Source organism: Nicotiana sylvestris, chromosome 8 (assembly GCF_000393655.2).
Source record: "Nicotiana sylvestris chromosome 8, ASM39365v2, whole genome shotgun sequence".
Classification (NCBI taxonomy): Eukaryota; Viridiplantae; Streptophyta; class Magnoliopsida; order Solanales; family Solanaceae; genus Nicotiana; species Nicotiana sylvestris.
The window spans coordinates 72,384,999-72,398,859 of record NC_091064.1 but is presented as its reverse complement, the minus strand read 5'-3'; the positions used below and the strand labels follow the sequence as shown (position 1 = coordinate 72,398,859).

Genomic DNA, 13,861 nt, shown 5'->3' with positions numbered 1-13,861 from the left:
TCAAATAAATTATCAATCCTCGGGAGCGGGTACTTATTCTTGATCGTTACCTTATTCGACTGTCTATAATCAATACACATCCGTAAGGAACCATCTTTCTTCCTCACAAATAATACAAGTGCTTCCCATGGTGATGTACTAGATCTGATAAAACCCTTTTCAAGCAAGTACCTTAGCTGTTCCTTTTACTCTTTCAGCTCTGTAGGGACCATTCTATAGGGGGAATAGATATTAGATGAGTATCTAGTAGTAGGTCAATGGGAAACTCAATTTCTCGCTTTGGCGGATAACCCGGAAGTTCATCAAGAAAAACATCGGGAAACTCATTAACCACTGGGATGGACTGAATGGTTGGTGACTCCACTTCCACATCTTGAACCCGATCTAAGTGATAAATACAACCCTTTCTGATCATTTTCCTTGTCTTGAGATAGGAAATGAATCTTCATCTCTATGATGTCGTACTACCTTTCCACTCCAAAACAGGCTCCCCTGGAAATTAAAATTGGACTATCTTTGATCTACAATCAACGTTGGCATGACAAGAAGCCAGCCAATTCATACCCATTATAACATCAAATTCTACCAAATCTAACTCGATTAAGTCTGCTACAGTAGGTCGACCATGAACTACTATTATACAACCCCTATATACCTGCTTAGCTATCACTGAGTCTCCAACAGGTGTAAACACCTCAAAAGGTTTAACCAATTCAGGTTTTATTTCAAATTTGCTAGCAACCAATGGAGTAACGTATGATAAGGTGGAACTTGGGTCAATCAGTACATATACATCATATGAGGAGACTGATAATATACCTGTAACAACATCAGGCGATGACTTCTGGTCCCGTCGTCCTACCAACGTATAAATGCGGTTATAAGGATTTCTCGAGTTAGATGCTTCACCTCTACCTCTACCACGACTCATTGGTGCTTGTGGACCTTGCCTAGGGGGCATACTGATGATGACAAACCAGCTATAGATCCCACTGGCTGAGCTATGCTTGCATCACCTCTCATCGGACATTCCCTCATAACGTGGCCCGGATAACCACGAGTATAACAAACGCCTAATCCCATACGACACTGCTCGATATGCTGCTTACCACATTGAGCACATCATGGCAAGGGCGGCCTCATCTGATTTGACTCACCTTTATACTGAGAACTTGAGGCCTTAAAGTTCTGACCAGACTCTAAATATGAGGAATGATCAAATCTCTTACAGCCAAACTGAGGGGGCGCGCTAGCCGACGGCTAGGCTAGATACTTCGGGTACTGCTGCCTCTAACCACCTCAAAACTCACAAGAAGGACTCTGGGCCCTATCATGCTCACGATCGGCCCTCTATTTCTATTTACGCTCATCTACACTTTGAGTTAATGCCTGAATACGAGAAATATCCATGTCTAGCTGAAGTAAGACTAACATACAATCGTTAAGCGAGTGAGGCTCTAATCCCATCACGAACCAGTGAACCCGATCCTCCATCTTAGATACAATAGTGGGAGCATACTTGGCCAATGAATCAAACTCAAGACTGTACTCCCGTACACTCATCTATAAACTCCATCTCTGGTGGAAGATAATGACGAAAAAAAGCTTCTATAAACTCCTTCCATACTGCTGGAGGGGCATCCTCACCTCTGGACAATTCCCAAGACTCGTACCAATTAGCTGCAACATCTCGAAGTCTATAGGAAGCTAGCTCAACTGACTCAGTCACAATGGCCTTCATTACCCTTAACGTCCTCTGCATTCTATAAATAAATACTTGATGGTCCTCATTTGGATCTGCTCTAGTGAATACCGGAGGGTCTAAATTAATAAAGTCACGAACCCTCGCACTAATAGACCTATCTGCATGACCAATACCAACTTCCTAATGCCGAGCCTATGCGGCTACTAATCGGGTCAATAACTGAATAACATCTCTCATCTCCTGACCCGGTGTATTTGGCTGAGGTGTTGAATGTACATGGGCGGGCGCTGGAGCTGGTGCCCCTTGGAGCTCTTCTAGAAAGGGCGGGGTATGTGAAGTTTGAGATGGAACCTCACCATGAGACTCTCCTCGAGCCCTGGTAACTTGTGGTGCTCGACTAGTAGTCTCACCAGCCACAGACTTTCCCTTCTAGGCGGTCGTACTCTTTGGAGGCATCGCTAAAAATATAACATATCGTTAGGAACATGAATTCTTGTATCGCAGGATCTGAAATAAAAAGAGAGGATAACATCCTATATGTCCTATAGCCTCCTGATTTTAAGTGTGGTGCACAACACACCCATAAACAAGACTCTACTAGACACGGTCTATAGACAAGCCTAGGACAGAACTGCTCTGATACCATTTTTGTCATGACCCAAACCGATGGACCGTGGCGGGTGCTTGAGTCTTACCTGTCAAACACCCCTAAGCATGCATCTAAGATATTAACCTGAATAACATCTGCCGAATTACGAGAATAACATACATGAAGGAAACCTGCCAACATGACATATATACGTATATATGCAGAATATAGTGGGTGAGCCGGCAAGGCTACTATAGACAACTATACATCCAAAACTGAAAGCCAACAAGGCCACATACAACCCAACTAGACATACTATCTACAAACCTCTAATAGAAACATAACTATACAAAAACGGGACTGAGCCACGTCATACCCACATATATATATACAAACGTATCGTACCAAAATCAAAAGCAGCTCCGGATTAAGTGGAGCACACCAACTCTCACTGATCAGGGATCCTAAGAAGGGGGATCGTCTGCTTGCCTACCTGCACCTGCGAGCATGAAATGCAGACCCCGTAAAATAAGGCGTCAGTACGAAAAATATACTGTTATGTAAGACATGAAAATTAGTACGTAAAAGACATAGATGAAACATGGAAAATAGAAACACGTCTTTAAATCTGAATAACTTTGTAAATTCTAAAAAATTATTATGTCATGCACGTGCGTATAAATGTCGTGTCATGTATAGGTATGGATGTTAATTATATCATCAAGCCACTGAGGGCATCCCATCATATCGTCTCGGCCACTGTGGGCAAATTCATCAACATATACCAGTTGATCAGGTAGTGGTGCGTATATAACACTATAACCATTTCCCATATCCCATACCCCATATACATATATTTACATATATACGTGTATATAACGCCATCTGGTCATGAGTCAATGCACATGCATAAATGGGTGAAATGCATGAAAAATACATAAAAATCTCAATATTCCTTATGGATAAACTTTTTCAACTGCGTATTATTATGATACCTATAAATAGAAGATAATAATAATTCACATGGGGAAATCAAGAATATAGACACCCCTGTATTTCTATGAATAGAGTAATTTATGGAAACTGTGTGTTTGCTCGTTTCTTCAGTATAATTTGGACCATGCCAAAAGAAAGAAGGGATGGCCTTAATATGACTTGAGTAGGAAAAACTCCGTATAATATTCAGTTGGAAACCTTCGTAGATTGAACTTAGAACCCAAAAATTGGATTAAGCTTCTACGTTTTGAAATTGATGAATGAAATCTTTGTTTTGATTCTTTGAAATTTGAATGAAATTGCTTCTGATAAAGCTACTTTTTTGAAACAAAATGCTTCTGCTTCAACGTTTCTTTGAGCTAAGTAATACATCAACCATGATAATTTGAGACAGATCTTAAAATGAAAATAAGACACCTACTAAAGTCTTATTTTTATCTTGGTTACATATCACCTTAGGTGGCCACATGGACTTAAATGACTATGAGACTATTAGTCATGTTTAGTCATTGTGGCTTTATGCCGCGTTTTGGGGGTATAATTTTTAAATTTTTATCCACTTATTATGTTACCGGTAATTAATCAATTACCCGCATAATTTAAAAATTGCCGCAAATTACTTAAAATTCTACTTATTTTTAATATACTTTTTACATCTTACTACAATTTTCATATGGTACCTTACATGATACTAGTTCATAATTATCGGGCATTATCGCTCGACCCGTATTTTATCCCAAATTGGCCACTTTCAACGAAACTCATTTTCTTTAATTCGTGAACCCTTTATCCTTCATGACACTTATTTATCGCTTGTTATAAATAACATAGATACGTTAACACCAAGATGATCTCATCCCCGAGTCTACGTCAATTAACTGAAGACAAAACTTTTAACGTACGAAAACGCGAGGTGTAACAAAGGTGAGTCACATTGGAATGCTATAAAGTACGGATATGAAAGTATAGTATCATCCCTAGGATTAATCTAATTACTCCTGGTATCCCCGATGAGACGCGAGCCCTAGCGGCATTGTTACATAAAAGATAAAGTTATTAGTGGTAGATAATGAATCAATATTAAGGTGAATCAACAATAGATGAACACAAGTCATAAAGTGTGAGGTGAGATTAGGCCGTCATTCTTAAGATGAACAAGTAATGAGGAAGCATTAAAGGCCTTAGATTTATACATATGGGATAAGTAACGAAAGTAACCTGTAGTTCGGTAGCAGACCTCAGTAATGATAAAGTCATACGAATGGATAACCAGGTCTATGAAATAAGATATTGTCATATTCACAAGTTCTACAATGTACCGAGTGAAGAACTTCAGTACACCTATAGATGCCCAAAGAGGCATCCTATTAAGCCTTGTACATATTTACAAAGTAAGGCCTAGAGATTGGCAAAAATCTAGAGGAAAAAGGAGAGAAGAGTCGCATAAGCACACGTACAAGGTCAGTATTGTAGAGGCTGCATGATAGAAGGTAGCAACATTTACGAGATTGTAAGGAATTCAAGAACAAGTCATAGTGTGGGAAAGAGGCCTAAAGGGGGGAATGACTTGGCCTTTGGATTTATTCATAAAACAATTGCCTAAATGGCAAGGAGAGTATTAAGGTATTCACAAGAGCTATAAGTTATGAAAATGATAAGAGCATTAGTCAATATTCGAGGATGAATATTCCAAGGGGGAAAATGATGTTACACCCCGCAATATTATGTCCTACAGTATTATATTACAATAATGTTACGTCCTACAGTATTATATTACGATGATGGTACGCCTTTCAGTATTACATTGCGATGATGTTACTCTTCGCAGTATCAAATTACAACGATGTTGCACCCTCTAATATTGTATTTTGAATTTGTCGTAAGGTAATTGACATCAGTCCAAGGAAAAGATTATTTGAAGATTATAAGGATTATGCTATTTCAAATAAGTGATGAGAAATTCATGAATGTAAGAGGGTAGACACAGCTTGTAGACTCCCTAGGACAGAACTCCTTTGATACCACTTTTGTCACGACCCAAACCGATGGGCCGCGACTGGCACCCGCTACCTTAATCAATCGAGTACCAATGTAACATATCTTTCATATCATTCTATCAGAGGTAAATGAACCGGAGCAGAGCATGAGGGAATACAAACTTATACATATGAAGTACGGGCCTTTAAGACCAAAATAATCACTCGTGTACTGAACATAGGCCGACAAGGCCATACAATATTTTACGTACAGTCTACAAGTCTCTAAGAATACATAATTTTTATAAAGGTTGGAACAGAGTTCCGCCATACCAAAAAATACCCGTCTAAATAATACTAACCAATTAAGCAACTCCGAAACAAATGTAGCGCACCAATATCTTCCGCTAAGCTGATAGCCTACTTGGAGGGCTCTCGACCTGTCTATTGAGACCTGCGGGCATAAAACGCAGCGTCCCCAAGCAAAAAGAGACGTCAGTACGAATAATGTATCGAGTATGTAAGGCATATAAATAAGTACATAACAGACATGGAAGAAATATAGAGTAAATGACTCAATCTGTAAGTCTGGATAACTCTGTAAATCATGAAATACTTATAGTGTCATGCATATGCGTATGAATTTCATGTTGGCATAGGTACATGTGTTCATAACATCATCAAGCCTCTGAGAGCATCCCATCATATCATCTCGGCCACAGTGGGCAAATCATGAACGTATACCAACTGATCAGGTGGTGGTGCATATAAAACGCAATAACCTTTTCCCATATCCCATGTACATATACATACATATATAAGCGTATATAATGTCGTTTGATTCATGGATCAATGTACATGTATAAATGTATGAAATGCTTAAGAAATACGTTAATAAGATTTTCTTGGATGTCATAAAACTCAATATGCCTTTCGGATACACTTTATCAAATACATATTTTTCTGAGACCCATGAGTAGGAGATATAATAATAATTCACATGGGGAATCAAGAATATAGACACCCCTAGTATTTCTCTGAATAGAGTCATTTATGAAAGTTGCATATTTTGCTCGTTTCATTTACATCGTATGGATCATGCCAAAAGGAAGAAAAGATAGTCGTAACATACCTGAACCGATTTATTTTGACAATCCTTCTAACACATGCCAACCGTGACGAAACACGTAACAATGAGATCAGAATAGGGAACAATTCGTATAAATTGCTCGACATAATAATGTTGCTTACTACAAAATCATCTAGATGAAACTCTTTCTCAAGAGAGATAACGTTATATTCATGCAATACTTGCTGGAAACTCTTTTAGCAATTCATTTTGAGCTTAAGAGAGGTAATGTTTCTTTAGCTATTCATTTTGAGCAATTCCTTTTGAACTAAAGAATGTTAGCTTTGTCTTTAGGTGGGCCTTACGTAGTATGACGAAGCCACTCCAAAGTGTGACATTTAGGCTTATCTTAAAGACTTGATTATTTACTATTATCTTATTTAACTAATTAATATCCCATTAATCAATAATCAACCAATTACCCATATAATTAAGAATTATCTCTAGTTACTTAAAATACTACTCACTTTTAACATACCTTATAAACCTTACTATCATAGTCATGTAGTACCTTGTATGGTACTAGCCCATAAATACAGGTTATTGTAGCTCGGACCGTATATTATCCCATAATGTTAAACTACGACGAAATTCATTTTCTTTGATTTGCTTACCCTCTCATCTTCACGAATTTACTTATCACTTGTTTGAAATAGCATAATACTTATAATCCCAAAGTAATCTCATTCCCGAACTTACGTCGATTAGCTTTCGACGAAACTTTAACGTACGAAAATACAGGATGTATTATCTCATTTTCGAGCTTTCATCAATTTCCTTATGGCATACTCTTACATACAAAAATACGGGGTGTAACATCATTCGCCTCTTTGGAAAATTCGTCCTCGAATGTTGACTGATGCACTTATCATTTTCATGACTTATGTCTTCCAAATACTTTAGTACTCTCTTTGACATCTAGGCAACTGTTCTGTGAATAAATTCCAAAGACCATGTCATTTCCTTTTTTATGCCTCTTTCTCACACCAGGACTTGTGGTCGGAATCCTTCGAATCTTATAACTATTGCTACTTCTATCATGCAGCCTGTACGACTCTGACCTTGAAAATATGCCGATGCGACTCTTCTCTTTCCTCCAACTTTTAGCCAACCTCTAGGCCTCACTTGGTAATCATATACATAGCTTAGTAAGATGTCCCTTTGGGCATCTACAAGTATACTAAAGTTTTTCGCTCGGTACTTTGTCGAACATACGAATATTGTTGTATCTTATTTTATAGGACCAATTATCTATCCGCGTGACTTTACTGCATCTAAGTAGGTCATAATATACCATAATTCTTCGTTACTAAGGTTTGCTACCAAACTCTAGGTTACGTTCGTTGCTTATCCTATATGTACAAATCTATGTCCTTTAATGCTTCCTCATTACCGTTCATCTTAAGAATGATGGCCTAATCTCACCGCATATTTCGTGACTTTTGTCCATCCATTGTTGATTCACTTTAATGTTGATCTATCATCTACCACTGATAACTTGATCTCTTATGAAACACTGCCGCTAGGGCTCATATCTCATCGGGGACATCTGGTGTAATTAGATTGATCCACCTAGGGGTAATACTATACTTCCATAACCATATTTTATAGCATCCCAGTATGACTCACCTTACATGGGTATTTTAATCCCGTACAATTAATGAAATCCTCTTCAAGTCATTACTCAATCAAAGGTCCAAATGTCATCATTTATCTATCACAATCACACCCTCATTCAACTGCCATGACAACATTCCATTTCTTGTAGATGCTTTTAGTCTTAGACTCGTTTGAGTTCATTCAGGATATATTGAGCTTTCTATAACTTAGAGAAACCATTAGCTCTTTTGTTTCCCGGGCTTAATCCCAAGGACTTATCCATTTCTCGTCACCTTATTACTCACCCTTTCTTGTCCTTACTCCTGTCTTCCTTAAATCTTGTTGCTTTACCATACTTTAGCTTGCGACATATACATGTCTATTTAACTACTCGCAACCTTCCTTCAACTTTCTTGTGCGATAGATTTCCTTATGTTATACTGGAATATCAAGTGAGACATCACATCGTCTCTAACTCTTCTTTACTCTCTTAACTAGACCTCTTGGTATCTGGAAATCATAGGCTGGAAGATATGCCACTAATGACACTACTATCATTCCTGGATACTGAATTCCAAAGTTTCTAGCCCTCTATCTAAAGTATGGATTATTCACAACCTTCTGCACCTGAGTATCTCGTATGTTGTTCATTTTTACCTTACTTACCTTAAAATCTTTCATCGTATCTTTTATCTCTTTCATAACCCCCTTTCCACAAGGTATGATTCACATCCACAACTGGAAGTTCTATAATAATACTTTCACCTCATGCGCATACATAATCTGGTGGGAGTTTCGTATTGACTTCTTATGAGGCTGGTACTTTTCTAACTATCTTTTTCATAGGGCCATTATAGAATATGGTTTTTGTACTTTCTCTCTTGTACCTCTGATATTAAGAGTGATCCTACAATGTTCTCAATCACGATTTCTATAATTTTCTGGGTCCAATAAGCAGACTCTTAATTTACTTGGTTGATGTAACTCTTTAGTTTCCTCTTTCTTCTGATTGGCTTTTATGCCGACTTAAGTTACCTACCGATGTGTGGTTCATGGTTTTAGTTATTTTGTTTAGCCTTTCATGGGTGCTGAGGAATATGCATGATACAATCCTATAACAATTTAATCATTCGTCTAAATCCTGGGCTCAATTCGTTCTTTTAACGTATACTAGAATCATCTATGGTTGTATATGTTGCATGTACAAAACTCCGAATCCTTAAATGCATTCATAACGTAGCCCACTCTGGATCATTGATCAAATAATTTCCTTCATTCCATCTTAACTTTCTTTCAACGTAAGATATTACTTTTCCTATTTTTTCTACCCTCTTGTTGCGTCCATACTTAGCTTATCTTAGTGCCCACACTTACCAGAGTTTTCATACAACTCATATGATCTTGAATATTATTTTTAATTTTTACTTCCCGTTCATTAGCCGCGGCAGGTGCCACTTTCCTTTGGAATGCTTACAATGTTGTTGCGAGACTGTTGTTACACGACCATTTCTTCTTTAGGTCATTGTACTTAGGTTGAAGCTTTCTTCCTTATGTGCTCAGCTAGTCATTCGTTGTAGTAATTAGGGAGAACCCGAGACTCTCGTAAAGCTGTAAGCTTATTACAGACCTTTTTGATCTCCTTACTTGCCTATAATCATCCGTAGTTGCTTACTTCCAAGGCCTTGTGTTTGTATAGTTGCTTCTGAACTGATATTTTGACTGCCTTCCTAGTGGAACTTTATTTTATCGCCGTAACATTCATACAATACATGAACTATCCCGACTCTTGTTTGAATATATCTCAAGTATTATAATGACATTACTTCGAGGCTGAGTTCTCCATGTTGGGTTTTACTATGTTTATCTTACACGATCTGTCGACTCATCTGCAACTTCCTATTTAGCCATAACTGGCTATTCCTGATCAATTACTAACTACTCGTTGGTCCATTCTCATATCAATATTCCTCGTAATATTTCCTTTATCTTAACTCACGTCTCACACGGGGCTCCTTATTTATTAATAACAGCTTGGACAGGAACCTTTACTTCCTCTCCTTGACATCGTGTTTGCACAATATTCTTCAATCGTAGTGTATCTGTAAGATTTTAGATAAGTGCCATCTCATTCCTTTTTCATTTTTATCGCATTCTTCCATTGCCAGTCCATAGTCACTAGAACCACATAATTTTGACTTAATGCCACATCACTCCATATTCCCCCCTTTTGGGGAGTACTAAGAGCTGGAGCCACGAGGATCTACCTATAGATGTTTTACCTCTTCATCTTTGGCGTCGTTTCACAACATCAATGATCCTTACTCTCCTTGCGGCAATCCTTTTGTACGAAGGATAACAAATTTCCTTACTCGTGAGGGTGACACTTAATGTAACTGCTACATACAGTTCCTTAATCTTAACTTTGCTAACATTACTTGCTTTAGGGAAGCATCTTCCTGAATGACCATTCTCTAAATTTCTCATAAATATTTTTCTATTGTCCATTCTACTATTACCAGAATGAAATCTGAAATTCTCACAATGCCGACTATTATCAAATCACTCAGTTCCTAATTCATGTTTAGTTTATCTTGTTCATCAATCCATACTGGTTTCTATTATTCTGGGGTGTAACTTTTCCTTCTGTTAATCAAGTTAGAGTCGCGACCTTATTTCTCAAAATGAGGATGTGATTGTATGGCCTATACTCTCTTATTGTCTTAAGGCCCATCACCTCTCGTCTCTTTCTTCATTTGACTATAGATTTTGTAACACTCTACTGTTGCCATCCATGTATCTCATCTCACTCATAATGCTATATTATCCCTCTTCGTACTTCCCTACTAATATTTCTATTTATCATTTCATCCTGAAAACGTTAACAAGACATTCTTTCGCTTTTTACCTTCCCTTGCTCCATCTATTGGCTCTTCGAGCTGCCTAACATTCTCCCTCTACTAGGGACAATAGCCATACTAAGGCAATATATATCCCTTCAAGATTACCAGTTCCTATCGTTGTAGTACTCATATCTAGCTGTACTATTTTAGTGTGCACCATTTGGGTGTCTTACAAGGAGATCTATCAGCATATTTGCAATATCCTTCGGAAATGTCAACAACGCAAAAATTTCATCCACCGTTTTAGCTCACTCTAACCCCATCCGGATTGGTGTGGCCAATTATACATACCTCTGTTACTGTTGAAGGTAACTCAAAATGCTTATATCTCTCTTCCTGAATGGTAAATAAGGATAATCTTTATTAACTGGGTACCTCGCACCTTTTTTCACCTTGCTTCTTTTACTTGCTGCAACCTATTTCTAACTTTCGATTCCGTTATTCCTTTTTACCATAAGAGTGGATAAGTATTCATTCCTAAAAGCTCTTTATCAAGAACCGTACACTTTTTAGGACACGCATAATCTTCTGAAGACCTCTTATTTACTTATCATAAGCAAGATGCAAAATCGAGTTCCTCTAAATCAACAATTCCACAACTATATCTCTTATCGATCGTCTTTCTGAATGTAGGCATCATCTTATTACGAATAGAAGTTCGGGACTTAAATTCTTATAAGTGAGCTCTACCACACGATCTAGAGTAAGAATAAAGTGTGACAGTCCTAAATGCCATGTAGCCTACTGCTTATAAGTGTGGTGCACGACACACCCATAAACAAGACTCTACTAGACACAACTTGTAGACTCCCTAAGACAGAACTCCTTTGATACCACTTTTGTCACGACCCAAACCGATGGGCCGCGACTGGCACCCGGTACCTTACTCAATCGAGTACCAATGTAATATATCTTTCATATCATTCAATCAGAGGTAAATGAACCGGAGCAGAGCTTGAGGGAATACAAACTTATACATATGAAGTACGGGCCTTTAAGACCAAAATAGCCACTTGTGTACTGAATATAGGCCGACAAGGCCATACAATCTTTTACGTACAGTCTACAAGCCTCTAAGAATACATAATTTTTATAAAGGTCGGAACAGAGTCCCGCCATACCAAAAAATATCCGTCTAAATCATACTAACCAATCAAGCAACTCCGAAACAAATGTAGCGCACCAATATCTTCCGCTAAGCTTATAGCCTACTTGGAGGGCTCTCAACCTGTCTATCGGGACCTGCGGGCATGAAATGCAGTGTCCCCAAGCAAAAAGAGACGTCAGTACGAATAATGTATCGAGTATGTAAGGCATATAAATAAGTACATAACAGACATGGAAGAAATATAGAGTAAATGACTCAACCTGTAAGTCTGGATAACTCTGTAAATCATGAAATACTTATAGTGTCATGCATATGCGTATGAATGTCATATCGTGCATAGGTACATGTGTTCATAACATTATCAAGCCTCTGAGGGTATCCCATCATATTATCTCGGCCACTATGGGCAAATCATGAATGTATACCAGCTGATCAGGTGGTGGTGCGTATATAACACCATAACATTTTCCATATCCCATATAAATATACATACATATATATGCGTATATAATGCCGTCTGAGTCATGGGTCAATGTACATGTATAAATGCATGAAATGATTAAGAAATATGTTAATAAGATTTTCTCGGAATATCATAAAACTCAATATGCCTTTCGGATAAACTTTATCATATACGTATTTTTCTGAGACCCATGAGTAGAAGATATAATTATAATTCACATGGGGAATCAAGAATATATACACCCCTAGTATTTCTATGAATAGAGTCATTTATGAAAGTTGCGTATTTTGCACGTTTCATTTGCATCGAATGAATCATGCCAAAAGGAAGAAAAGATAGCTTTAACATACCTGAACCGATTTTTTTTTACAATCCTTCTAACACATGCCAACCGTGACGAAACACGTAATAGCGATATCGGAATAGGGAACAATTCGTATGAATTGCTCGACGTAATAATGCTGCTTACTACAAAATTATCTTGATGAAACTCTTTCTCAAGAGACATTTAGGCAAGACTTTAAGAGTCATCATCAATTAAAAGGGATGGCTGCCACGTTCTTGGCCTTTTAGGCTTATCTTAAAGACTTGATTATTTACCGTTATCTTATTTAACTAATTAATCCCCCATTAACCAATAATCAACTAATTACCCATATAATTAAGAATTATCTCAACTTACTTAAAATACTACTCACTTTTAACATACCTTATACACCTTATTATCATAGTCAAGTTGTACCTTGTATGATATTAGCCCATAAATACCGGTTATTGTAGCTCGGACCGTATTTTATCCCATAATTTCAAACTTTGATGAAATTTTTTTTTTTTTGATTTGCTTACCGTCTCACCTTCACGAATTTACTTATCACTTGTTTGAAATAGCATAATACTTATAATCCCAAAGTAATCTCATTCCCGAACTTACGTCGATTAACTTACGACGAAACATTAACGTACGAAAATATGGAATGTATTATCTCATTTCCGAGATTTCATCAATTTTATTATGGCTTACTTTTACGTACGAAAACATGGGGTGTAAAAATAATACTTTGTCTTGGACATAACACATAAAACCCATTCTTTACACATAAAAGTCTTTAGACATGACTTTATTCTAGGCATAACACCAAAATGCATAATAAGTCCTTTGTTTACCTTTGTTTGCCTTCTTTATTAATGATATAACTTGGAGAAATTTTGAAGATAGAAGAAGGCCAAAAGATTTTTTTTGATGATGGAGATTATGAAGTGAATATTAGTCGGATAAGAAATAATGTGCTATGATATTAAGAACATCATACGGATTTTCCCCCACTCCAATTCGCCGTTACGTGTTTCATCGCGATTGGCATGTGTTTGAAGGATTGTCAAAAAGATAGGTTCAGGT

The 13,861-nt window shown here is 37.4% G+C and overlaps 1 protein-coding gene across 1 annotated transcript; it reads right to left on the bottom strand.

The window, feature by feature from the left end:
* Positions 1–499: 499 nt before the first annotated feature.
* Positions 500–961, bottom strand: LOC138875196 (uncharacterized). Its single transcript, XM_070154020.1, has one exon. The coding sequence runs from the start codon at positions 959–961 to the stop codon at positions 500–502; it is 462 nt and encodes a 153-aa protein (XP_070010121.1).
* Positions 962–13,861: the final 12,900 nt, after the last annotated feature.